At 33.6% G+C, this 26766-nt stretch overlaps 3 protein-coding genes and 1 long non-coding RNA gene across 7 annotated transcripts; 1 reads left to right on the top strand and 3 right to left on the bottom strand.

Annotated features, from left to right (window-relative positions):
- Positions 1–126: 126 nt before the first annotated feature.
- Positions 127–9188, bottom strand: LOC124433939 (zinc finger protein 723-like). Of its 4 annotated transcripts, XM_046983801.1 has the most exons (5): positions 7549–7617; positions 4268–4587; positions 2149–2400; positions 1662–1934; positions 127–1221 (listed from the first exon to the last, which is right to left on the bottom strand). In XM_046983801.1, the coding sequence occupies exons 3-5, from the start codon at positions 2306–2308 to the stop codon at positions 794–796; spliced, it is 861 nt and encodes a 286-aa protein (XP_046839757.1). In that variant the 5' UTR covers positions 2309–2400; positions 4268–4587; positions 7549–7617; the 3' UTR covers positions 127–793. The 4 variants fall into 4 exon arrangements, with proteins under 4 accessions (XP_046839757.1, XP_046839758.1, XP_046839756.1 ...); XM_046983802.1 differs by lacking the exons at positions 4268–4587; positions 7549–7617 and adding an exon at positions 9107–9188; XM_046983800.1 differs by lacking the exon at positions 4268–4587 and having other exon boundaries at positions 7549–7612.
- Positions 7664–23946, top strand: LOC124433930 (vacuolar protein sorting-associated protein 53 homolog). The gene is made up of 25 exons (XM_046983781.1): positions 7664–7886; positions 9194–9341; positions 10701–10781; positions 11214–11263; positions 11382–11448; positions 11922–12008; positions 14588–14703; positions 16148–16267; positions 16846–16924; positions 17410–17480; positions 18163–18235; positions 18753–18895; positions 19035–19173; positions 19464–19490; positions 19631–19719; positions 20143–20385; positions 20531–20660; positions 20921–21003; positions 21116–21194; positions 21353–21501; positions 21575–21644; positions 22033–22118; positions 22189–22240; positions 22621–22725; positions 23611–23946. The coding sequence occupies exons 2-25, from the start codon at positions 9246–9248 to the stop codon at positions 23764–23766; spliced, it is 2391 nt and encodes a 796-aa protein (XP_046839737.1). The 5' UTR covers positions 7664–7886; positions 9194–9245; the 3' UTR covers positions 23767–23946.
- On the bottom strand, positions 11535–12380 carry LOC124433943. Its single transcript, XR_006944651.1, has 2 exons — positions 12169–12380; positions 11535–11894 (listed from the first exon to the last, which is right to left on the bottom strand). It is a non-coding gene; the product is annotated as an uncharacterized LOC124433943 (long non-coding RNA).
- Positions 23905–26766, bottom strand: LOC124433937 (mitochondrial RNA pseudouridine synthase rpusd4-like). Its single transcript, XM_046983797.1, has 7 exons — positions 26567–26766; positions 26441–26485; positions 26110–26209; positions 25991–26020; positions 24904–25081; positions 24621–24803; positions 23905–24554 (listed from the first exon to the last, which is right to left on the bottom strand). Exons 1-7 carry the CDS (start codon positions 26637–26639, stop codon positions 24243–24245), a joined length of 921 nt encoding a protein of 306 aa, XP_046839753.1. The 5' UTR covers positions 26640–26766; the 3' UTR covers positions 23905–24242.

The following is a 26766-nucleotide window of genomic DNA, read 5'->3' as shown; positions in this document are numbered from 1 at the left end:
TCCCGGAACGAGAAACCCCCAGTTTTGTGGGAGAATGGGGGGCCCCAACAGCACAGAGAACTACAATAGGGCAAAAAAGATGAGAATTAAAATCGGATAGTTAATCTAACGATATTCACTCGCACCTTTTTTATACAATTGCACTTTATTGCCTATTGAAAAGAAAATACAACTAAATAGTTCTTTGTGTGACTATCTAGAAACTAAAGCTACCATTAAGTTGATCGACCTTGACCATTAGATGGTAAAAGCTAATCTTTTTCAACTTTTTCTTAAATTATAGCTGACAAATGTTTTATATCACTCACTAGGTAATATTTTGAATATGCGAACACTAGCGTTGTAATTACGGGCTAAGCCCAAGTCGGTTAAACTTTTCATATTTTTTTTTCAAATTAACACAAACGTTTTGAACGTCTAAAATGAATATAAGTAAGGCAGTTGTTTTCCCTGTCAGTTTAGCTTCGAAACTTGTTACAGACGGATGAATTCTCAAACTTAATTGTATTGTAGTTGGTATTGTTGAAGATGTATTGTAGATTACTAAACTATGGTGTCATTAATTTTTAAATTGGAAAATATCAGAATGAATTGCTGCTTTAAATTGTGAATACGTAACTTGATTGTTATCATCATCATCGAACTCCTTCATTCTATACAATAAAACGTTACGTTGTTCGTTAGGGTTGGACCCTAATGGACATAAAATATTTTGAGCTTTGCTCCTATGGACGAGGAAACTCGCGAAGAGGCGATGTGGATTATTTTCTAAAGATGCCAATTGATGTTTTTCTTACATTCGCTGTATGGCATTGATCTGTGCGAAATACTCCAGGTGAGAAGGAGGGCCGATGTTCATATTACTTCTTATGCTATCTTGCCTTCGTTCCATAAAACCTGGAGTAAACGTGTGTGTTTTCATTTTCTCCGTAGAGCCATATCTCTTGTGACTGTATACAGCACCTTTAGGTCGACCTCGCTTCTCCGGCTTCGGAAGCTCTTCAAAAGTATGGCGAAGGCCGTTGTCTTGATAACCGTGACGTACGACCTTGCTCTGGTGAGTGCGCTTGTGGGACTTCAGTTGACTGAGCTGTGTAAATCTCTTACTGCATATCTCACAAGAGTAAGGTTTCTCGCCGGTGTGTAGGCGAACATGTTGATTAAGTTGACTTGCTTGAGTAAATGCCTTTCCACATTCATTGCACTTGTAAGGTTTTTCTCCTACAGAAAAAAGAAATCGTCCTCATTAATCATTTACTAGGGATTAACGAGCACATCCACGTTGCAAAAAATCTAAATCACTGACTAGCACCCCTCATTAAAATTGGCAAGCCAATTAAAAACATCGGGGACTTTCTTGATTATGCGGAATTCTCACTATACTCAATTATCATGTTTGTGGATGTAGATCGTCCAGGTTGGTATAGTCCTGAGAAGGTCTGTTTTTGTTGTTGTTGACCGACGTTTCGACAACCTTCGCGGTAGTCATCTTCAGAGTCAAATGAGGAGTAAACGCCAGGTTAACCGTATTTGCTGTCTGGTTCTTAGATACAAAAGGTTCTTAGACACAAAGATGTAACGATACTCCATTTATTTTATACTCAACATCATAAACCCATGAATACTTTAATTCAAAAATTAATGTATATAAGTAGCAATACCTGTGTGTATACGTCGATGTTGTTTCAGTTGGCATACTTGTTGAAATCCTTTCCGACATATATCACACATATATCGTTTTCTTGTCTCATTCCTCGGGGCGTGCTCTTTTTCTTTTGGCCGATAAATCTCCGTCGATGTTACGGCAGGGATGGAAAATGGACTGAGTTTTTCTGCGATCTCTCGATCCTTCAAGAACGTCACAAGATCCTTGCTGTTAAAGATCATGTTTTGATGAGCCTGCAGGTGTGGAGGTTGTGTACGCTCCTGACGTTCTGTGAAAACCAAAAAATTGAAAGTAATAAGAAGCAAACGATGACTTATTTCACCATTTCCAGAAAAAAATATGAGAAAGCAAAATTTTTGATTTTATACATTTCTTCAATCACCACATGATAAAAATTTCAATAATTTTCAATATTTTCCACATAAGATTTACATAGTATTAACAAACATAACAATTCATTTAAAAAAAAAGATTTTGCCTGCCTAATTTATCGCCCATGTACATGTTTGGAAGATGTCCGTGATGGACGTTGTGACTTTGACTCAGTTCCCTACTCGGACAGAAACAAGCTCTGAATCTTTCACCCATCTTTGACGGCTCGTCTTCTAGATAAATCATCGTTGGACGACTATAGTCGACCATCGTTTTTGTCCACCAAGCTTCTCACAAATGACACGTCTTTTAAAGCGGAAAAGATCACTGAATCGCACAAAGTAGATTTGATCGTGGTTTTCCTGTAGGGTAAAGGAAAAACATCGCAGATAATCTTTTTCAAAAAGTGTCAGGCTCAATCTTTCTCGTATTCTGACTCTCTCTTTCTAACCGCAATGCTTGTGTGAAGTTGTCTTTTTTAAGAAACGAGTGAGTTTCTCATCACACACTTGTCTACACGTGCGACTATATTTTAAAATAACCATATCTATGAACACATGTATGAAATCATAGGAAAAACCACGTTTATGTCTCGCGTGAGGATGGTTGGTAACAAGCGCAGGGAAAACATGGTAAAAATATCAATATAAACACACTGAATATCAACCGTTGTACTCAAAGCAGTGATAAACACATGCCTCAAAGAACTTTGAAATTATGTTGCCCCTGTTCATAAAACGTGCCCGCCTGTGTGTATTGTATATTATATTTTGAAAACAAGAAAATCAGTGGTGTCACTCTCGGCGAGATACGCTTCGCTTCATCGTTATGAAGTTTCTACGTTCATTTCATGAGATAAATTTTTGCTCTAAACAAAATTTTGTCTATAAATACGGTTCCCGTCCAATCATTTCATGGCGGATTTGACTTGCTTTATACTTCAAATTTAACAATGAAAAATTCGAACTAAAAATTGCGGTTCACGTTAATTATTGGGGAAACGATTTGCAAATCAATAACTACATCCTCCTTAGCGTGAATAGCATCTATAGGTAACAAGTAGAAAGTATTCGCCAATCACAAATAAAACTTTCTCACCAGCTGAAAATATTAGATTGTGAAGAGATAATTTCTTGTCGTCAGACATGAAAAGTCACGTGTCAACAGCATATAATGCTATTGGAGGATTTTTGTAAGCGATACTTACGTACGTAGAAAGGAAATATGGACCTTTTCTCCCACGTATGTCTGTGAACCTGTGAATAACTTATAAGTGGGGTAGCCACGCTACAAGAATGCCCCAAGTTCAAAAGTAAACACAGAAAAATTTGCACAGCAGAACCATACTTGCGAACTGTCTACGTCACCGTAAACTTCGCAAATTAGGGTACATTCCTAATTCTTTGCATCATGGTTTGTTTTCACAATGTCGAAGGATTATTGATATTTTTATTTTGATTATTTATGAATATTTTTACAATGCCTTACTACGTGTATAAGATAGTGCAAGATAAGTATAGTGCTACCTATTTTCTAAGTAAGCAGCCACAGTCAAATAAGTATCGTTTAATTAACGCCACAGTGCGTCTAGGTTTTTTCTAATGTAATTGCATATCTTGTTTCACATTAGTTATGTTTGATGGTATACCTATCGCTGTGTTAAACGGGCAACTAATAAACAGAATTTCGAGCATTTATTCAACAATTTTATAATATGTAGAATGCAATTAATTGTATACATTGCAAGATATAAATTTTCGTGATTTTTAGAATTGTTTGTTGTCTTAGAAAAGCCATTTGAACAAATTTATGGCAAGGCATTCTGGGACAGGGGCGCTGAAACTATTTTAAAGTAAGCTTATATATTGCTTACGCAAAGAATGATCGTTCCTAGACAATCCAAACAGTTACAGTTAATTATTAGTGTTTTTATACTTAATCATTTTAATATTATTTGTTCAGAGCTAATAGTATACGACAGATGCTATATTTTGCAGTAAAATTAACATTAACAACTATTTCTGTGAATAAAAACTAGTAAATTTGTGCGGTTTGTCCTGTCTCATCATGTAAGTGTATTATGTGTTAGAAATTACAGGTTTATCAAAGACATTCAATGAATACACATAATACCAGCAATCTCTGTTTATGCACAATGACAAAGCAAAATTCACTACTTTAATTTGGAATGGTGCAATTCGTTGTTCAATGGTAAAACCAATAACTTACCAATATTTTATGCAAATAACTCTTAACGCTGTTGTTCAGGTCCTTTGTAAGAAAAGAAACTCAGTTGTTTTGTCATTTGTGAACGTCTTTCATTTGAAGCAACAGCATTATCTTTAAACTGGTATGAGATAAGCGATACTTTTAATTTGAAGAAAATGAAATAACAGAGTTATATCACAAGTCATTCCCGTGTCATTTTACGTTTGCTTCTCGAAGCAAGTAACTAGTACACGTGCACAAAAACTACCACGACAACTTTGGCTATTAGTGCACAAACCAATCAAAACGCCTTGACGTCGTGCTGTCCACTTGTTGATATCCTCAAATGAAAATTCGTGGAATTTTAATAAGGCAATTTACGTCATTTGTTAATCAACACTCTACGGGGGACCGGCGTTCGATTGTTCATGTGCAATACACGTTGACTGCTGTACTTCGTAAACAATTTAATAGTGGGCGGAAGGTGAACGGATGGACAGTAGATACAGTAATGATGAAGATCTTAACCATACAAATATTATTGCTTATCATTGTGACAAGTTACAGCTTCATCAGGAATGAAAGTGTAACTTTAATCATCACGTAAAGTGGGATGATGTCAAACTTTCTGAATGCTCTAAGGCACTAAATTTTTTTACTTAATTACATGCGTCAATTGTTCAGGAGGATTACATAGAATGTGTTTGATAGTCTTAGTAAACTTCAATTTCTGCGGCAGATTAGCTCAAATATTACTTGTACATTCAATGTATTTTAGCACAGTACAATTTTGACTAGAATCCAAGAAACATATAAGCGCTGAACCTACATTTATTCAAAAGGTCAGTTAAAAACTTTAAACTTTTCAATGTTTCTCAAAAATTGTCCTTCTTTCAATATAGCACTAGAAGCACTAAAGGTGAAACTCGTGGTTCGTGAAAAATTCTCAATTAAATTCAAACTTTAGTCAAATGCATAGTTTAAGCATTTTGTAATTGGTTTAGCCCACAATTATAAAAAAATGTTTCCGAGTTATCAAGCTAGACTTGATATAATTATAATTTTTGCCGGTTCTAAGCGACATTTTCTGACTACATTGACGTATGCTTGCGATAAAACAACAAAATATACGCACAACAAGTCAACAACGGTGCGTGCGCAACACATAACGGTTTTTATAACTCGTAATTCATCATTTCGCCATTAAATACACACACTCAAGACTAAGCATGTATATATAGCGATGCAGTTTTTTTAATAAGTGTAAGACACGCCATAAGAAATATAATTCTCGGTTCAACACAATGTCACTCAACACAAATGTTGATGCATTATTTTTCAAATGAATAACCTTTTGATCTAGCTGTGACAAAAACCTGCATTCACAATATGCAACTCGATAACATGATACCACTCTCGATATTTCCAATCCTGTATATTAATTGACATCATTTGTCTAATCTTTGTAGTAATCGCAGGCAACATGCAGTTGATAAAAGTCATGTAACATTGCTAGAATATGTTTCGAGTTACCTCCATTAGATTAAATAAAAATGTAAAACATATTTTCAATCAAGTGTCGAAACCATTCTCATTAATGACGCATTACAAGATAAAAAAATGTCTTAATTGTTTGATACAACTAAATCAACAGAATTTAAATTTGAAGTAAATTCATACAAGTGCAACGTTAGGCTGTATGAAATATAGTAATGCCGACCTTATCTTACAAAGAAAATGATTTACTTTAATGAAATGAGCTTCTTACATCACCATGACACCAAAATGTTTCTAACCCTCTTGAATTTCAAGTAAAATCACACAGAGTTGGTAACTATAAGGCTTATCAACGACTTTATCTTCTTCGCAGTCATTTAAAGAATTTTTCCAGCCAATTTTTTCATGTCAGCAGTACTAAATGCAATTTTCGCGTAATCCATCCTAATGACTGATATATATGAACAGCGCAGACTCCTTGTTTCGGTGCAAATTAGTAAGAGTAAATTACATTGCAAAGCATGGCACGACAAGATCATAATACTGGTTCTCACAAACGATAATGAAACGAAACGCATTAAGATTTTCGATTATTTTATATGAAGCTGTGCGCTAAAAAAATGAGCAATATCCAGTATTGATTTTATTTTATGTACTTCTAGAGATAAAAGTTTATTTTACCTGAATGTTGAATAGTTTGTTCCACATGACAGACTTTTTTTAGTAAATCCTCACTACGTTTTAAATTTTAAACTATACTTTGAAATTATTGACAGTAATAGCGGCATGCATGAAGTATTTCTGAGCGAATTTTTATAAGAATAAAATCTTAGAAACCATCGCATTTCTCGAAAGTTGTTTTGAGTGAGTGAGTAATCGCTTCATTTCGCGTTTAACAGGATTTAACACATCGATGTGATATTATGTTCATGTTATATTTGTAATCAATTTAATTTATTTCTGATGCTACTGAAATATACTTTATTTATATTAATGAAATAACATAAATACATGAGCAAAACTTAGCAAAAGCTTTCGCGACACCAACAATTTGGATAAGAAAACATTCATTATAGTTGGATATGGCGACAAGAGTTATGAATACATAATATTCATTTAAAATCAGACATATGACATAAAAAGACGACAATTATAGAAGAAATGCAGTAGATAATACCGTCAGAAGCAAATATCGAAGGCTTTACTTACTTTTTTCATACAATAATTTGCGATTGCGCGTGATAGTCTGAAGCATCGAGATGATTGCAAGCGACTGAATTGTTGTCCTAAGTGTTTATCGAAGTTGTTACAAAATCGTGTCAGCAGAATTGAAAGTCTGACGACATTTTAATTCTTATTCTTTGTTGTCTGCACGTATAATTGCCTCATAAATACAAGGTAAATTATGTTGGTTGAATGTCGATTTTGAGACACTAGACTATCATTTACCCTAAAACCTTTGTGTAGTATAAAAAATGGAGACATTTTTCAAGTTTTGCTCCATTAAAATTCTAAGAAACTACTGTCTGTGACTTCGTTGATAAAGAGTCGGAAATTAATTATGATTCTGGAGACTACTCCCACAAGATTTGTCGAGAAATGAAAACGTTGGCTGCTATCTTATAGTCATATCCTCCTTTAATGACTGAGAGCAAAATGCTTACGGCCCATATAAACATATATCATATTGTTGAAACAATATATTAAGTAGTCAACAACACGACACAAACATTAGCGTGAAAAGCAGCTCATGATTTTAGAAATTTAGCATTGCATAACTTTTATTAGAAGCAGACAAGACATACCTGTATAGATCGATGAGTTACTGCTTGGCTTCAGTGCTCAAACACGCCACGCAAGCACACACACACGCACAAGGATACTCAAAATAAACCGGTCTGTTTTCTTTCCGCCTTTGTTTTTCTATGTACGAGCACCAGCGATGGTACAATGTCTGAGCTTTTTGCAAAAAAGCCAAAACTGGTATTACAGAAAGCGTAAACACAAAATAATGTCTGATGATGATTCTCAGAAAAAAAAATACACAAAAAGTTATGTCCGCTTGAAGCAGATGGCCCTAATCCATACTTTACAAATCGCATCGAGGAATCCAGAAACATAGATTATAAGATGCTATCGCGATGTAAGTCTTTTAGACCGTGATTAATATTTAATACATTTCATTATGTAAAAGTTTTTAGGCTTTGCGTGCGCTTTTGTGTTTGTTAAGCCATTGAGGCATGCCTGGCGAAATTTAATACATAGTTCGTGAGAGCATATCATTAGACAGTCAGGTCATATACTCATACATTACAGAAGTTTGATTACAGCACAGCATAAAGATTACGAAAATTCCTGCCAGCAGTTACTTATCTCGCTCATCATACTAGGATAAATAAGGGACAACACAACGAACAAAAAAATTAAAGAAAAAAAAAACAAAGAAAAAATCGGCGGTCAATTTCCTTGTATCAATGTTTACTGTACTTGATATTTTTCTACGACTTCGGTTTCATGCCATAGAAACACCAATAAAATACAGGACATTTAATGGTTTACAACTTTACATGTATACACTCACATGTAGTTACAGGTTTTTGTTTAATGGTTTAACAATAAGACTTTCAAATAGAAGCATGAATGCTACACACGGCTAATGGCATTTTCTTAATGGGTTGATTTTAGTAAGTTAAAAATAAAACGGCGAAAGACACCCTTTATACGTAAATGCATTGCGCCCAAATTGTCACAGTGTGTACTCATACACAGACTGTATAAACCTGTCGTAGCCGGTCACGTACAAAACTTGCGGCGTTGCATGAGTTTCTCTTTGACACCAACTCAAATAATTCATCATATTTATACATTAACGCGTCCGTTTGATATGCTAGTCATACAGTCACGTACATATTAATTCAGTTTGCCACAATGTCTTCGTAAATTGCGTTTCAAATCCACAAATATGACATTTTTTTACTGTGCTTCTTTGTCGCAGCATTATTCATACAAAATTTGTTTTGACTATTGATCTTGTAAATGTGAGCTGATAAATTATACTATGTAACATTTTATTACTTAGTAGCCTTTAAACAAGTAACGCATAAACGACTATTTTCTGCACTATTCGAATAGATATATTTGAGTTCAACAGATAAAAACACTTAAACTAAACGTTATAGCTTATTTAAAGCCACGTCTATGTGAGAATGTCGATGTCGCGATACACGAATGTAAAGTAGATACGACAACGCCAAGCGCAGAGTTACTTGGTTATTTTACTTCAATGCAATCGTTTTTCGAGTGTTATCAAGGGCAGATGATGATAACTTGTAGTGAAGTTTAAAAAAAAGATCTGTTCCTTACCTTGACGTTGATTTCTGAGACACTTTTTTTTCAGCAATTCTCAGCCAGACATCTCGCAACAATAAACATTCATTTATTCTTTCGTAGAAATGTCCTAATCCGTCACCAGTCCTTTCAACATCATGTGTGATTATTCAATATGGCGGAACCGGAGGAGTTTAGTGAGGACGAACGCGATAGACACTTTTTAAAGCCGATTGTTTACTCTAGTGAGGTGGAACAGGCTATTTCAGAGGTAAATTAGAATATCACAAGTGTTTTAACGATATTATTTGTTGTCAGTTTGTATGACCAGCTGATTCTTGAAATGCAAGTGATGAATGCAATACTCTGTTCTATTAATAATGTTGTTTATTAAATTATTATGCCTTATAAAATGGTGTTGTTTCATTTATTTTCCATAAACAGTATGAATCAATCTGGCGTTTTTTTTGGTTATAATTTAGACGAGGAAAATCGTATGATAAATGTTTAAAATCTATACAGTACAAATAGCTGAAGAATATATTCTGGAAAACTCCGTCATTAGCATGTGCAAACATGCGAGTTTAATGAACTATCAAAAGTAGCTTACAAATGATAGTAAGTTGTTTGAAGTTTAGAGAGCTAAAGCTATTTATTGTTGTGGGAAGCAACACGTTCATCACAAGTGCTATTGGCTAAATTGAGTTTATGTTTTAAATGTCTTTTATGTATGCATCAAAAAATGACAGCCAATTATCTACACTGTAAATTATCTTACGTGATATCTACCGTTTTTCTCAAGCAAACAATTAAAAAACAATTGATGCAAAGATGACTTACTCTTTGAAGAAAAACTGAATGATTTTATTGATTATCATTCAGTTATCAATAATGTGAGAAACATTTATAGTCTTCTTTGTATCTGTTTTCTGAGGAATGTATTTCGGATTGATCTATCTTGTTTTGGATATTTTTACATTTTAAATTACTTTTCTTGAGGCTGCAGTTTTGAAAAGAATTTTGTTATATTATAACAATTTAATATTTCCATAATTTCGTGAGAGCACAATGGTTATAAGACATTTTCGGCATACTTTATGCCAAAACATGTTTTCTATAAAGAAATTTGTCGTCTATTTTAAATGTTTTATAACAATTTGATAATTGGGAAAACTAATGTTTTTTGTTTCTTTGGGATTTTGTTGTTGAAAATTTGCCATTTGCAATCTCTAGCAATAGCTAGAGGAGGAATTTTCGAGCATTTAGGAAAGCACTGACACAAAGCATAGCCACTGTTGTTTATGAAGTCCAAAGTCATAAATATGGACTTTGAACATTACTAACAAATGTTAGAAATAGGGACTTTATAAGATGACATGTTGTTGTGCAATATGATACAATTAGGTGCAATATGATTTGACCCAACTGAATGGAGCATATACAATTTTTTTCCAAAAATGAATCTGCACAATTTACATATCGTAATGGTTTCATATGGAAAATGGGTTAAGGATGTTATTATTTATAAAAATATAGAAAATAAAGTAATTCAAGATAAATTAACTTTAAAATATTTTCGTGGCAGGAGATGGCAATGACAATACATCAACAACATTTTGTATGATTTTAGATATTTCAGAGTGAAGATCCTCTTGACTATAAGGATTTCAATGCTGTTGACTACATCAATAAAATGTTCCCAACTGAACAGGTATCACAAGTAAACAGTGAACACAGAAAATATTTTCCACTATAGTTGTTGTTAAGAATGTTTAGACAATGGGGCTTCCATAGATGAATGAAATGATGACATATTGCAAAAGATTATGTGAAATAGGTTTATTTTGTATTTATGCATGCATGCAAAATATTATGGTTTTATCCAAATAGTAAGGTGGTTATTGATTGTGTTGGACCATGGGCTTGCTTTTAAAGAAGTTTAGAGCAGCTGGCAAGAAAATAACAAAATCATCTATTATTTCTAAACATACGAACAGTGAGAAGATTTTTTAACATACTTTATGTCTGTCTGCTTCATTTTTCATAGCAGTATAAACATCATTATGTTTCCTAGAAAGTGTGTTGACTGCATTTTTTTGAATAATTAAATTACTCAACATGAGATGTTCAAATCCTTATTTAGTCTTTGACAAATCTTGATGAAGTGGCAAACAAAATGATTTACAGAATAAGGTAAAATAAGGATTTTATTTGCAAAGTTTGTATTGTGGCTCTCACCAGCCTTCTTTTTAAGCAAGTTTTTCATGGGAAAGTTTGTTTTTATACCATTTCTGTTTTAACTTATATGAAGGGTACTAGACAAGGAAATAAGACAAGTTATTCGTGGTCAAACTGATGTTGGTTTGCAAGGTCGTCAGGTATGTCACACCGAAGTAATGATTTGTGGTCAGCAAAATATCAATCCATTACAACGAAAGCATATGAAATTTCTGTAAATTCAATATTTATCTCAGATATTTAATAAAAATATGCTGCGAAGTATTTTCCTGTTGACATTCTAGATAAGCCTCGAATATCCGTCTTATGATTGCTATATTTCATAAAGTCAAGATTGGAAAGTGTAAATAGCAATATAAACGTAAAAAAAGTATATAAAGCTTTGTGACTTGTAAAAATATTGCCAATTTAATATATTTCAACCTTGGCTGAAAAGTCTCTTTGAACGAATACGAACAAGAAAGAATTTTCCAAATGTTTGACGATTTTTTCTTCTGATATCAAACAAGTGACTACAGAAGCAAACACTTTTACTTGTTGATTTTTTCGCTCTTCTTAGGGAGGATCTTTTTGCTCGGGTTTCTTGCTGAAAGATAATAATATTTTATTTTAGGCACTGCAAGAAACACAGCTCGCCATTCAACAGTTGTTTGAGAAGATTAACGACATTAAATATAAAGCAGAAAAGTCGGAACAAATGGTATTTATCAATGATGTTTTAACACCCTTATGTCTTATGTTTATCGGATTTAGTAAAATATTCTCTTGGTGTTTCTAACCTCAACGCTTTTAAAAGCTGTAATGAAACATGTCTAAAAATGGAAAGAAAGGTCGTTCTATAGTCAACATCGTGAACAAACCTCGCCTATTGCACATACTTTCTGCATGTTGATGTGTTTCATTGATAATGTCCGGTACTAAAAAATCTTCGTCTGTCGATAGTTATGGTTCGCACGTTTGAAAAAACTTAAGTTTTATGCTCTTTCTAAAAGAACGAGTCAGAACGAAGTTGATGCTAAACGCACAGAAAGTCGGTATTTCTTTATGTGTATGCACTTTTGTGCCAACGCCGGATTGGCTACGACACGCACTTTCTCTGTTGTCAACGCTAAAAGGTGTCGCTAGGTTGTGAAAAGCCCCAATTCTGGGCAATGTGTTTTTTACGCATCCAAAAATAAACTGCTTTATGATAATTTATCATCGAAAATATAGTTACGCAATAACTCGAGCATGAACCGTTGAAGAATTATTCGGACACAACTCGTAGAAGTACGATGAGTTGTTGATTAACTCTTGACGCTCGCGATATATTAGTTTGAAGAGCATAGTCATTGTAGAAATCCATGTATAGAAATTTGGAACAAGCACAAACTCAAATGAGAGTGAATTTAAAAAAAGGTCGCGTCTTCCAGGGTGGTTAAACGGTTAGTTGCTTGCGAAAAGCGACTCTGTTTCAATCATGAGAAAGTGTAAGTTATATTTATATTCAATTCTGGTTTTTCTTCTATATATAAAATGAGGGCTGCAAGGGTATTTCTAATAACAAAGTTGGTTAATTAAATACTAGTCTATGAATTGTAGATTAATACTTAAAATTTACAAGATATTATCAGTTTGAAGAGCATTGCTGTTAAAATTCCGATATACCTTGAAAACACTTAGTTGCCGTGGGAAAATTCCGTTTACTCTAGTATTTACTATAATTAGAAGTCATAAACGTTAGTTTGGCCAAATTCATTAATGAATTAAACTGACAATGTTTTCTCGAAGTAACCTTACCGGACCTAAGCGCACTTCGTTTTTTTATTGACAATTTTTCTGGTTAAAAATTATGGCGAAATGTTTGAATTGTGATGTTGTGAAGGGCTTGGGTCAATTATATTAATAAAGTGGTTAACAGAGCTGTCTTGAAGATGCAAAGATTGCAATGGAAAAAGGATTAGAACTGAGCAAAGTAAGATTAATCAAACTTTCTTTTATCTAATCACAATTGCATGATTTTATTCGATTTAAAATTTGACTCTACATTTCTCGTTGTCATTAAGTTTTTGCACACTTTTGCTTTTTATGAACATGCTTCCATTTTTTACTGTATTTGTTTCATTTATAGAATAATAGCGATGAAAATAGTTTGAAGATGTCCATTTCACCGAAAAGAGACGAGATTCTTCAATGCATGCTTAACAGTGACAATGATCATGATAACTTCAAGAATGCCATGCAAACGCATACAAATTTCCACTTCAAATTTAACTTAACTGTAGACTTTGCTCGAAAGACTTTGGAACGAGTTAGGCTGTATTTGGCACGATCATTAAGCAAACTATCGTGGCTCCATAATTTGTAGAAACGAAGCTTGATAAAACTCGATAAATCATTGTTAACAAGTAGCTGCTTAAGCAAGAAAATAAATGCCCAAATTGTATAAATGTAGAATTAGTATTCTGTTTGCTTGGACGTTTAACTCAGGTTTCACTAAAGCCGCTGAATATTGGTCAGTGCATGATTGACCTTTCATTAAGTTTGTACCAATATTGAAGAGTAGAAAAACGAGCCTCTTTTGTTGGAACTTTCTCGTAATTTCCTGTGCAAACAGAATATTAGCATCCAAGATCAATTGTCTATGACAAATTTCATAGTAACACTTTAGAAAAACATTTTTAAATCGATCTCTCCTTTGCTAACATAATACTACGGTATATCACCATGTGTCATGTCACCATATCACGTGTTTGACATCTCTCAAGTAAATGTTCAGAAATGCTATGCATGCATCATGGGATCACTTTTTTATGAATGTTAACTTCAGTAACACGTATACTATCATTTTGTTATTAAAAGAGAACATAAGATGCAAAAACTCTTGATTCATTTCTTGGATTCATTGAAGATTATTATAATGCTTTATAGTTCGTATTAAAGATTACTTTTCAAGAATGGTTTTACGTGTTTTTTTTCTTTTTATACGCGCTATTTCTAGTTTATTATGTATTTTTCTTTCGAGTTTCACACTTTCACCCTATTTTTAACGTTGAAGCAATAAATGTTTAAAAGTTTCCATTGTAGCCCTTCTCTGTTTAATTTAGCACTGTTTGTTATTTTCATCTTCAAAACAAGTGAAGTCTTCAACTGGAAACACATAATCATTTCTATGTTAAAATATTTTCCATGTTGATACAAAAATCATTTCAATGTTTACAAAACATAATGTGAAATAACATAGAAGTGCCAGCTTTTGTTAGGGGCTGTGAAAATAACTTAAAATATTTCCAATTAAAGGTGAAAGAAATTACCCGCGACATAAAACAATTGGATTATGCGAAGAAACATTTGACAAATTCTATTACAACATTAAATCATCTTCATATGTTGGTCGGCGGTGTTGAAGGCTTACAGTAAGTGATTACATAGTATATCACCCATAAAAAATTGGGTTTATAACTAACTAATCAAAATGTTGTTTTACAAATTTTTGATAAGTATGTGCCAAACGAACATGGCAAATTGTACACGTTATGGCAAAGAACATGGAGAACATGGCTAATTGCACTTTTGAGTGGTGGATTAGCTACCTTAGGAAAAGGCATTTTTTAATCTTATTTAAGAAGGTTGACTTTGTCTGAAAAGGAAAGAGATGAGTTGTTGGAAATTAAAAACCATGCAGACATTCAATACATTTTTATATTTGTGATAACGTAATCATACATAAGTGTGTTGTTTTTGGACTAAAATATTAAGGTTATTTTCAAATAATCGCATTTAAGTGGGATAATCTCGCACCTTTCGAGATTACTTTGTCACGCATTTTAGAATTCCTAAAAATTATTGTTAATCCTTTATTTTACTTAATAACGTGTTAAGCAAAAAAATTGAAGATCGTATTATTGCTTAAAGCAGGAAATATAGATTTTTGTAGAATTGTTTGCAATTTATCACACGTATTTTGCTATACGATTATTTTATACTTGAAAATATCCTTAAATGTTTGCACTGTTTGTAAATTCGCTGGCGTCCAGTATTAGAGAAGTCACATTGTGAGATAATCCTTTTTGCTTCATTTTTCAAAATTAAAAGGAGTGCATGTGTTGTTTACTTTCAATACTTTGTCGAAATCGAAAGAAATCTGTGTTTCACTCAACAAGTGAGCTTTTAAAATGCAACTCGGGAAATGACCGAGCGAGCTTTTAAATTACACTCAGGAAATCAACATTCCACACAAATTTCTCTAATCATGCCTGTACAAGTTGATATGTTAGTATGGGACGTATAAATGACATTTATGAATTTCTAAACTGGACGCATTTGTATAGAGAAGTGTAAGGTTATTGAAAAAGAATATTAAATGAAGATATGATCTTCGCACTTTGCTGGACAATTTAAGCAATTGTCTCATGAACCTGAAAAATTCAGGTGACTCAACGGGATTCATGTGACTGCCTGGCAATATCTTTAACGTAGTTTAAAATACATAGTTATGGAAATAGTACGTAGTTAAATAGGAACGTACTTAAAAAATAGTTTGAACGATATAATATATTAAAAAATTTTTTGAAACTATATATTTTGTCGTGTTTGAAAAGCTCGTTCAAAACAAGAATTGAATAACGTGCCACTAAATATTGATTTTATAATGCATCGTCTTGTATAGTATTTTATCGCTATGTGCAAATTCTGTAAAGGTTTTTAAATTGATTTTTTTCGCGTGGGAAATTGTAGAGAATTTACCACCATAGTCTATTTATGCATTCAAGTAATATCATGTATCATCATTGTTCCCAAATGTTCTAGATGTATTCACTATGTGTTAAACAACATTTCTAACTGATTGGATTTTTTAAGATCTCTCACACGCAAGCGTCAATATCGTGAAGTAGCAAATCTTTTACAAGGGGTCCTCAATGTTCTTGAACATTTCAAGAAATATTTTGGGATACCGCAAATTGCTGAACTTGCTGAAAGGTATGTGAATAATCATAAAGGAAGGATTCGGGAGTCTGCATCATGGAGGAGGGAGGGGAGTTCTGCATCATGGAGGAGGGGGTTCATGGAGGGAGGGAGGAGTTCTGCATCATGGAGGAGGAGGAGGAGGAGTTCTGCATGGAGGAGGAGGAGGAGGGATCATGGAGGAGATCATGGAGGAGGAGGATGGAGGAGGGAGGGTTCTGATCATGGAGGAGGAGGGGGAGTTCTGATCATGGAGGAGGGAGGGAGTTCTGATGGAGGAGGGAGGGGAGTTCTGATCATGGAGGGAGGGAGTTCTGATCATGGAGGAGGAAGGGGAGTTCTGTATTATGGAGGAGGGAGGGGAGTTCTGATGGAGGAGGGAGGGGGGAGTTCTGTATCATGGAGGAGGGAGGGGAGAGTTCTGTATTATGGAGGAGGGAGGGGGGAGTTCTGCATTATGCAGAAGAGAGGAGGAGTGCTACAGTTGTTGAAGATATTATAAGATATTGGTTGGAGGATTCGTTTTCTGCACACATCCAAATATAACGAATTAAAAAAATTTCAAGCTTGTTAATTCCTTTCTCTTTTTATAGAGTAAAGCAAATACAGAATGAGCTTGGAACACAAATCCTTGCTGATTTTGAAGATGCACTCTCTATTCGTGGTGTTAAGGTATACCATTTAGCTTTCATGTTTTATCATTTAGTAAAGTCCATCCATTTCTTTCACTTCTGGATTGTGTAAACGTACATACTTTCTCCGTTGCCCTGACTCCCAAGTTACATTTGTACATACCATGTCTAGGCCCCACCGTCAAGTTACATTCGTACATACTCTGTCCATTGTCCTCCATTTGTACATACCATGTCTCCCACCTCAAGTCTGTCCATTGTCCTGTACATACCATGTCTAGGCCCCCACTGTCAAGTTACATTCGTACATACTCTGCCCAATGTCCTCACCCCCTAGTTTGTTCATGCTTTGTAAATATTTCTGTGTTCATTTACTGTGAAAACACAGATTTCTAAAATAATAAAAAATGATGATGATGATGATATGAAATTTACATAGCATGAGCAAACCTGCACGCAGGCTGGCTACGTCACTGTTCTCACTCCTAAGTACGTCTAACCAAGTGTGCATTGTTTTATTTAAAGCCTTCCTCTGGACCAAATTCCCTTTTGGCTGAAGCGTGTCTAGTTGTAAGCGTTCTGGATACCAAAATCAAGTAAGATACATAAGAATATGAAACATAACTTTTATTGGTAGAAAATCATAGAAATTTTCACCACTTCATGGTTACGTCACTGGTTACTGGAATTTAAACTTTACATTTTCTGTTTGAAATCAGTAGCGTAACCAGACGCAATTTTGTTTGTGCTATGTAAATATTTTGGTGTTCACTTAAATAGTGCTTAGGATACACAGATGTACCCCTTCATTATGAACATGTAACTCTTGGACAATATGTCAATGCTTAGGATACACAGATGTACCCATTCATTATGAACATGTAACTCTTGGACAGTATGTCAATGCTTAGGATACACAGATGTACCCCTTCATTATGAACATGTAACTCTTGGACAGTATGTCAATGCTTAGGATACACAGATGTACCCATTCATTATGAACATGTAACTCTTGGACAATATGTCAATGCTTAGGACCTATGAAGACTTGCAAAACGAAGTTTGAATCTTCGAGTTGATACATTTAAATTATTAATCTTGAAAATTGGTAGTCCATGCATTAATGTTGAAAAATAAAAGTTTCTCCGGATTTTATAATGATTTTTATTGAGCTTTGACTCGGTGTTTCGAGTTGAAAGCTCAATAAAAATCATTTATAAAATCCGAAGAAACTTTTATTTTTCAACATTTAAATTATTGTATAAAATGTAATTTTAGAGAAGATCTAATCAACTGGTTTGTAAATCTACAACTCCAAGAATACATTCAACTCTTTAGTGATACACAAGAGGTAAATCCACGATGATGTAAGGGAGATGGGAGAGTTGGGACCAAGTGTAGTGATTTGACCAAGTGTAGTGTCGTCTTACCATACCTGTATAATGTTGTTGTCTTACTATACCTGTATAGTGTTGTTGTCTTACCTCACCTTTATAGTGTTGTTGTCTTACCTCACCTTTATAGTGTTGTCTTACTATTTCTGTATAGTGTTGTTGTCTTACTATACCTGTATAGTGTTGTTGTCTTACTATTTCTGTATAGTGTTGTTGTCTTACCATTTGTGTACAGTGCTGTTGTCTTACCATTTCTGTTTAATGTTGTTGTCTTACTATTTCTGTATAGTGTTGTTGTCTTACCTCACCTTTATAGTGTTGTTGTCTTACTATACCTGTATAGTGTTGTTGTCTTACCTCACTTTTGTAGTGTTGTTGTCTTACCATTTCTGTACAGTGTTATTGTCTTACCATACCTGTGTGGTGTTGTTGTAATACTTTGTATAAATAGACAACTTGTTTTCCAAATTTTAGGTTGGTTGGCTAGATAAGATAGATCGACGATACTCCTGGCTCAAGAGATCATTAGTTAAATTTGATGAAGATTTCAAAGAAACATTTCCTCTTGACTGGAATGTTGAGGAGCGACTTTGTGATGAATTTTGTCGCATTACAAAGTAAGTCATAACGAACGTGAACCGCTCTCAATTACTTTAACCTTTGTTTCTTTATCAATTACATCAATCTTTGTTTTTTGTCTTTCAATCTGTTTTAAATGGGAAAAAAGAGAATTAGTTAAATTTTGATCATATTTAGGGTTGACTTGGGAAAGACCATGGCCTCGAGAACGAGTGAAATTGATGTCAAACTTCTTTTGTTTGCCATTCAAAGAACTTCAACGTTTGAGAATTTTCTTGCAAAGCGTTTTATTGGTAGCTTGTATGACTCTCAGAAGGTACAATACTGCAAATATTAAATGTTTTATGATTTTGAACAACATTAACTAAACTAATTTGTTGACTTAAACACAACATGTTTATGCGTTAACCTGGACGATCATCATTTACAAACATATAATGTTCATGCGTTGATAATTTTCTTGGTTAGCAAAATTATTACCATTAATTGTAAAAGAAAGTTTTTAAAACAAGCCTTATTCTTTATAGATATTCTTTACTAACAAATGATGAAACGAGATCTTTACACTAAAAGGTTTATTTTTATATGTTTTGTGTTTCATTTCAGAACTCTAGCGAAAGTGATAAAAACAAGGCAAGTTATTTGTTTTTGTTTTTATATACATGAATATTTCTCGTTTTTTCAACAAACTTAAAGTATTTTTCTTGAGTTTTATGTTTTTGTTATGTATCAGTATATTTGTACAGACGTCAATGTTTTTGCCATTTGTACAGATTTCAGCTACAAAAGATTCCCATTTTCTTGGTAAAATATCAAAATGCTTTGAGCCTCATCTACATGTATACATCGAGTCACAGGACAAGTTAGTATTGCTGGCTCATTGAGATGAATTTTACATCGTTTTGAATGTCTTTGTTTATGTCATACATGTCTTCATTTGTCTTATGTTTATGTCTAACATGTTTTCATTTGTCTTATGTTTATGTCTAACATGTTTTCACTTGTCATATTGTCATATACAACCTCAATTGTCTTGTGTTTATGACATGGTACTTTCACTTGAGAAAACTGCAAAGGTATGTGGCTTTATACAAAGTAGTTGTCTTACGATTCCTTTCTTCGATTCCTCTTCAAATTTCATCGTACATGTCTTAACTTGTCTTGTGTTTATGTCATACATGTTTTCTCTTGTCATCGTAATTTGCAAAGTTTCGTCTTTCTGTTAGTCATGTTAATGGCGAATAAAACATGTCTACATTTTGTAAACTCTTTATCACATTGCCAGAAATCTAAGTGAACTGATGGATCGTTTTGTTTCCGATTTCAAAACGCACAAAATTCCTCAAGTGGAAGGTGACGGAAGCAACGTAATTTTGCCTTCTGCTGGAGAACTTTTCGTGTTCTATAAGAAATGTTTGGTTCAATGCTCTCAACTTAGTACTGGGTCATCGCTCCTCTCGCTTACGGAGACTTTCCAGAAATATCTGAAGGAGTTTGCTACAAGAATACTGTTTGCCAACATGCCAACGTATGTGAAACATTTTTTATTCATAAAACACTCCCTCACAGTGGGGCAAAAAATGGAAGTATTTATTTTTACACAGTAAGTTTTAACTTAACGAATGTCAGCCAATTTTTTACGAACAAGTGCTATTTTTGTTGAACTTATGTAGAAGAGCAAACCAGTCAGGGGGGTTGGCAAGCATTTTAAAAGATAATGAAGTGAAATTTAATAAGGAAGACCAGATATTGGCATGTTCTATCTTATGCACAGCGGACTATTGTTTGGAAACTACACAACAGGTATTTATGAAAACTGATATTTGTAAACAACACATGTGCATTCACCATTTAGAGTGTATGTTAAAAATAACCATTGAGTCTATGTTATACTAATGTAATCAAACATAGAGAGTGTATGCTATACTGTAATGAACCGTAGAAAGTGTGTACTATATTGTTGTATGCTATTCTCTTATTAAACATATAGGGTGTACGCTATACTGTAAACAAACATAAAGATTGTATGCTATTTTTAGTCAATATCTTTTCTTTTTATTCAGTTGGAAGAAAAGTTAAAAGAAAAAATCGATGTTGATTTAGCTGAAAAGATTGATCTTGTCAAAGAACAAGACGTCTTTCATTCGTGAGTTGAATTTGATCTAAGAAATTTGTTGTTTTTTATTTCATAATAAGAAAAAGAATGACAAAATGGCAAAAAGTTCGTGTAGATTTAATAAATTCTTTCTTGATTATAGCGTAATTTCAAACTCAATTCAACTGCTCGTGCAAGACACAGAAAGTGCCTGTGATTCTCCTCTTATAGCTATGGCGAAAGTAAGTATAATATTCTTTATGTTCACGAAGAAATTAAGTTTATTTTAGAGGAGTTCATACTTTCCATAACCATGTATTGTGCATCAACAATCGTACTTTATCATTTCCTGTCCACAAGCAAACGACGGTTGATGAAATTATCGTTTGTCAACTTTCAGGTGCACTGGCAGAACATCGAAGCTGTTGGAGACCAAAGTGGTTACGTTACAGCAATTGCATCACATCTTCAAACAACTGTGCCTGTCGTTCGTGATTATCTAACCTCTGTAAGAAAATATTTCACTCAGTTCTGTGTAAAGTTTGCTAAGTAAGTATTCGTACGTTAATCCTTGGAATATTTTTTACTGCGTTACTGATTTTATTCACTTTTTATCGATCAGCTCATTTATACCAAAGTTCATCAGTCAAATATACAAATGCAAACCATTGAGTACTGTTGGTGCTGAACAGGTATGAATTTATAATTATTTTTTATATCTTATTGCAAAAGCATAACAAACATAATCTGAACCAATGGTCTAAACATATCTCTGTCAGACACCCTGATTTTGTTATGTTGACCATAGTGAAGGGCGAGTTCTAGTTCATCCATCTTCTACATGAATGAAGCAAAAAGCAAAAATCTTCGGAACGATAAATTTGACTTTAAGTTGTTTTGATGGATTTGTGCTGTACAAGTAGATTTTCTTTTGTGTTTTTGTTAAGATTTTCGTTGCTGGTGTGTTCTGTTTCATCGTTCTAACTTTAGTAGTTCTTATGATCTCAGTGCTATTTTCACTGCTGATTTTCTCGACATTTTATAAACAAAGTTACTCATTGAAGAAGTTTGTATTTTTAGCTTTTGCTAGATACTCATTCTCTCAAGACCATTCTTCTTGATTTACCGTGTTTGATGACAAATGTAAAAAGAAAAATACCAGCTAGGTAGTGAATGAAAATGAAACGAATGTGACCAAAAAACTTTGTCCTTTTCTGATTATCGCTTTGCTTGCAGCTATTCAAAAGTTGTCATGAAAGGAATGGAAAAGGCAGAAATGATTGTCAAAGTAAGAAGAATTTTTGATCATCACTTGTAAACTTAGCAATTGAAATTTGAAGACTCTGGGAGACTTTTCGGGGGAATACATACACGGTTTGACGAAACTTTCTGCAAACAGGAACATTTTTTCGGTTGTAAATCTAAACTTCACGTTTTTATTGAAGTTTTCAAAGCGAACTAAAGTTAGAGACGGTGTGCATAGGTTTGCTTGAAAATTTATGGACGTCTTGAGCGAAAGCTTTTGACAAGAGAGCCAATATCAATAGCGTCGTTTGACACTTCGAAGTAACTTTTTATTTAGTTTTCAGACAGTCACTAATCAATCTTTGTTTGTTATAATATGACATACATAGATGACGTAAGTGATTCACTGTTTTGACGTCATAGGTTGTGATGTCACCTCATGATCCAGCAGTTGGTTTTGTAGACAATTATATAAAGCTTGTTGGCGATTCAGACACGTCTAACTTCCAGAAAATTCTCGATATGAAGGTCAGCTATCTCAATTATCATGTTTGAATATCCCCATGCTTCACCATTCATACCGAAATGTTCCACAAATGTTCCACAAATAATACAAATTTAATCCCCTGTCAAATCCTTAATCGTTTGGTTTTAAATAATTGTTATTAGAACAAGAAATTATGACATTGACCATCATTTAAAGTGGTCAACATTTTGAATTTTTCAACTTCCAAACATTAAAGAACAACTTTGAGCGCTTGAAAATAGTTGTTACTTACACTAATTACGCAATATAGATGCCAACAGTAATTTCTTTGTTTGTTAAACATTACATGTCCAGAACAAATCATCATGGAGAATGACTTTTAAAAGCTTGAAGCTTTTCATGAAACCTATAGTCCATTGTTTGACAAAATTTTATCAATGTTTGACATGGTTTGACCACAAAGTAAATGGTTTGAACCCGAGAGTATCGTTACATGTTTGTAGATGTAGATCGTCCAGGTTGGTATAGTCCTGAGGACTGTTTTTGATGTTGTTGACTGAAGTTTCGACAACCTTAGCGGTAGTCATCTTCAGAGTTAAAAAAAGAAATTTGATATAAGAAATTTGATTTTTGAAATCAGATTTTTGACTCTGAAGATGACTACCGCTAAGGTTGTCGAAACGTCAGTCAACATCAACAACAACAGTCCTTCTCAGGACTATACAAACCTGGACGATCTACATTTACAAACATGTAATGGTTTGAACACATTAAATGCTCTCATAATTTTTGCATCTTTTCTCTTACCAATTTTTAACATTTGAAGGTTAATTTGGTTGACCCAGTGTTTGTGAGCAACTTAAGTAAAGAATATGTTATGTGAGTGAAACTATGTATAACTTTTTAGCTTTGCTATTTTTTTATAGGGATTACGACGAAGTGAACAACATGCCATGTTAGATTTATTTCGCTCACGACTGCCAACTCCCAGCACGAGCAATGTTTCAACATCCGCAGCGTCACCAGATCTTGAGTCCAGTAGAATTAAAAGACTAGAGCGACTAATTAAGAAACAATTTTAAATGTTGTGACGAAATACAACAACAAGAATGGTCTCTTCAAAGAGGTCATGATTTGGTAAGAAAAATTAAGAATCTTGTTGTTAGAACTGGAAGATTGACGTTGTAAGGAATACGAAGAGTCTTTTGTACGTACACATATTGAAGTTTGTGTGTTTTTATTTATATTTTATGCAAAATTCATATCACATCGTAAGGGATAGATGCTCTAAGCTATTGATAATTGACAGTTCAACGATTTCAGTCATTCATGACGTTTCTGGTTAACGTGACCATCCGTCATTGATGACGTTATCTATGACGTATTGAAGTAATTACCTATACAAGTGAACGTGGACCAACAATTGCTATGTTCCTTCTCTAGTAGAAAGTAATGAAATCTTCATTTCTTTCGTACGTATTATTTTTAACCTTTCAAATAGCTATAATAATAATAATGATAAGGTTACCAAGATTATGGTAAACATAATCTTTATTTATCAAAAACCTGAAGCGATACTTGTTGAGATTCCTATTTGCTTCAATTCGCTGTATTGTTTTTCGATTTTTGAGCGTTTTTGCTCCGTCCTCAATGGATCTAACCTCAAACAGGATAATGTGTCACTGAAAAACTCTGGCAGTGGCGCTCTAATAATCACTGGCTTTGAATCCAATCCTTTGAAATGAATTTCCTTTGCATGTAGATGTAGTGGAATACTTGCCCTTTGCCATGCTTGAATCTTTCGTTTACCAGTATGTGTATTTGGTACACCTTTAAATCCAAGCAATTGAAGCAAACGCAAAGGTATAATCTAAATTCAACGAAAGACATGGTTAAGTATAATGTTGGAAAATTTTGGCTAGTTCACACGTTTTACCTGTGGTTCTTGTCTATCTGAAGAATATTTGTGATCTCCCAGCACAGGTAATCCAAGACCTTGAGCTAGATGTACACGTATTTGATGTTTGTGCCCGCTTTCGGGCTGCACCTCCAGTAATGAACATGTGTTTTTATTTTGGGCGAGAACTCTGTATTTCGTTTTTGTTGTTGTTAGTTTCTCCTGAATTATAATAATCAAATCGATTTATTTTCAGAGGAGGATGGATAAGAATATAAAGCAAACTTCTGTAGATGAAAGAACAACGTTAACATACAATTACCTGACTGCTGTCTTCGTACAATGAGATTTTAAAACGTCCGTTTATTTCGCGCTCTTTTAGTGCAACTGTTATTTCACCTTCGTTGTTGGTTGGGCATCCAATGGCGACACACCAGTACCTTTTGTCCACTTTTCTTTCTCGGAAAGCTTCACCAAGAAACTTGGCTGCTTGGTCAGATCTACAGCGAAATTGTGGCAACTGTTAATGACATGGTCTTAGAGAAGAAACATGCGAAAAAGGAAACTTAATCAAACTGGTGAGTTTATTTTATATGTGCATTTCAATAATTGCGCTATTTTTAATGGTTGATCATTTTGAAAATGTTAATTCTTATGTTAAGTGAATAAAAAACCTGATCTTGCTGATTTTAAACATATTCTTACAAAATTGAAGAGATATTTTTAATTAACAGAAACTGCACTTGGTAGTACTAGCTCCTGTAAAATAGTGAGAAAAAATTGAATAAAATTTGTGATTCAAAGTAGATTTAAAAATGACCATGATGACAATCTAATAGTGAAAGTATTATGAATATATTAACAACATTAAATTACGTCAGTTGTACGTATTGTAACTTTATGGCAAAGATGGTTTGACCATCTGAGCTGTAATGAAAATGGGTATGCAGTGTTTAAGTGATAAAAGTTGTTTACTGTGTTTGTACAGGCTTATGCAAGACAAAGAGACTTTGGGAGCAGATCAGTGCACCTACTCAAGAGTTCTTACAAATGTCTCTGAGGTTTGCTTAAGCCTGTGCAAACACATCTTTTATTACCTTTATAAAACAACTTTTATTATTTTTATAAAATGTAAAACAAATGTTTTAATTTTCACTCCAAAATGTACTGATGATTTACTTGCAAATTTTCTATAACTGATTGATTGATTGATTGATTGATTAATTGATTAATTGATTTAATTGGTTGAACTCAGATCAGTTTGACAGGCTAGTGCAAACACAGCAGTAGACCAATCAATGCATGCATTTTGTTGCTTTTATTTTATAAATATGTATAAACGTTCCATACCCTACAAAGATAGGTTTTATACAAGATCTTTTGTCTATACATTGTTTTATTTCACTTACTTTGTCAACAAAAGCACTCCAGTACAATCTCTAGCAAAGGCATGAGGAAAAGTATTAATTTTTTTAAGACAAAGAAAAAAGTCATTAATTTAAAGCTTTTACAATATGACAAACAATACCTGTCTAATCTGTGTGCCAATTTTGGTACATTTGTCATACCATTTACTTTGGCAAAATCCTCAAGTAGAGAATTCAGACTAATGGATGTATTTGAATTACCTAAATAAAAATAAGGGAAATTAAATTTGGTTATAATGCCTTGATTCTATATGTTAACTGTATGACAACAGATCTTTACAATTTATTGACAGTAAAGGAAAATGTGAGTATTCCAGATGTAAAGGGAAATTGAAAATATTGCAACTTTAGCATTTTTTTTGCTTGCATGTATTAAAACAAATTTTATTCTAATGACTTCCTTTAAGTAGTCTATCCTCTTTACAGTCTTACCTTGTATTGGTAAACCATATGGTTTATTTATTGCAAGAATATCGTCTGATAAGTAATAAAATGAAAAACACAATTAAAATCAGCAATTCATGTACATTCAAACTTCAGAAATAATGTCAAACTTACGTTTATTATATATGACGCTTTTCAAAAGATCTTGAAGTATTTTATTTCGTCTTATAACAAAACTTCCTTGCATTTTTGAAAATTTACGTCGTTGCGATATACGTAGGAACAAAGTCTTGTAGCGTGATAAGCAAAAACACCTTTACTGTCAGTCACAAGTTATTTGTTTTGGACAATTGAAATTTATGCACCTTCTAATA

This window comes from Xenia sp. Carnegie-2017, unplaced genomic scaffold, assembly GCF_021976095.1.
Source record: "Xenia sp. Carnegie-2017 unplaced genomic scaffold, XeniaSp_v1 HiC_scaffold_14, whole genome shotgun sequence".
Classification (NCBI taxonomy): Eukaryota; Metazoa; Cnidaria; class Anthozoa; order Malacalcyonacea; family Xeniidae; genus Xenia; species Xenia sp. Carnegie-2017.
The sequence above is the reverse complement of the archived record's forward strand: the minus strand, read 5'-3'. Positions and strand labels throughout refer to the sequence as shown.

Coding starts and splice junctions, on each gene's coding strand:
- LOC124433939 (XM_046983802.1), bottom strand. CDS start 2,308: ATGGTCGACTATAGTCGTCCAACGATGATTTATCTAGAAGACGAGCCG. Junction 1,935..2,148: donor GTACATGGGCGATAAATTAG/GCAGGCAAAATC, acceptor TGGTTTTCACAG/AACGTCAGGAGCGTACACAA. Junction 1,222..1,661: donor ACATCGACGTATACACACAG/GTATTGCTACTT, acceptor TTTTTTCTGTAG/GAGAAAAACCTTACAAGTGC.
- LOC124433930 (XM_046983781.1), top strand. CDS start 9,246: ATGGCGGAACCGGAGGAGTTTAGTGAGGACGAACGCGATAGACACTTT. Junction 20,386..20,530: donor CTGTTTGCCAACATGCCAAC/GTATGTGAAACA, acceptor GAACTTATGTAG/AAGAGCAAACCAGTCAGGGG. Junction 21,645..22,032: donor GTACTGTTGGTGCTGAACAG/GTATGAATTTAT, acceptor TTGTATTTTTAG/CTTTTGCTAGATACTCATTC.
- LOC124433937 (XM_046983797.1), bottom strand. CDS start 26,639: ATGCAAGGAAGTTTTGTTATAAGACGAAATAAAATACTTCAAGATCTT. Junction 26,021..26,109: donor TTGGCACACAGATTAGACAG/GTATTGTTTGTC, acceptor TGCCTTTGCTAG/AGATTGTACTGGAGTGCTTT. Junction 24,555..24,620: donor CAGATAGACAAGAACCACAG/GTAAAACGTGTG, acceptor CGTTGAATTTAG/ATTATACCTTTGCGTTTGCT.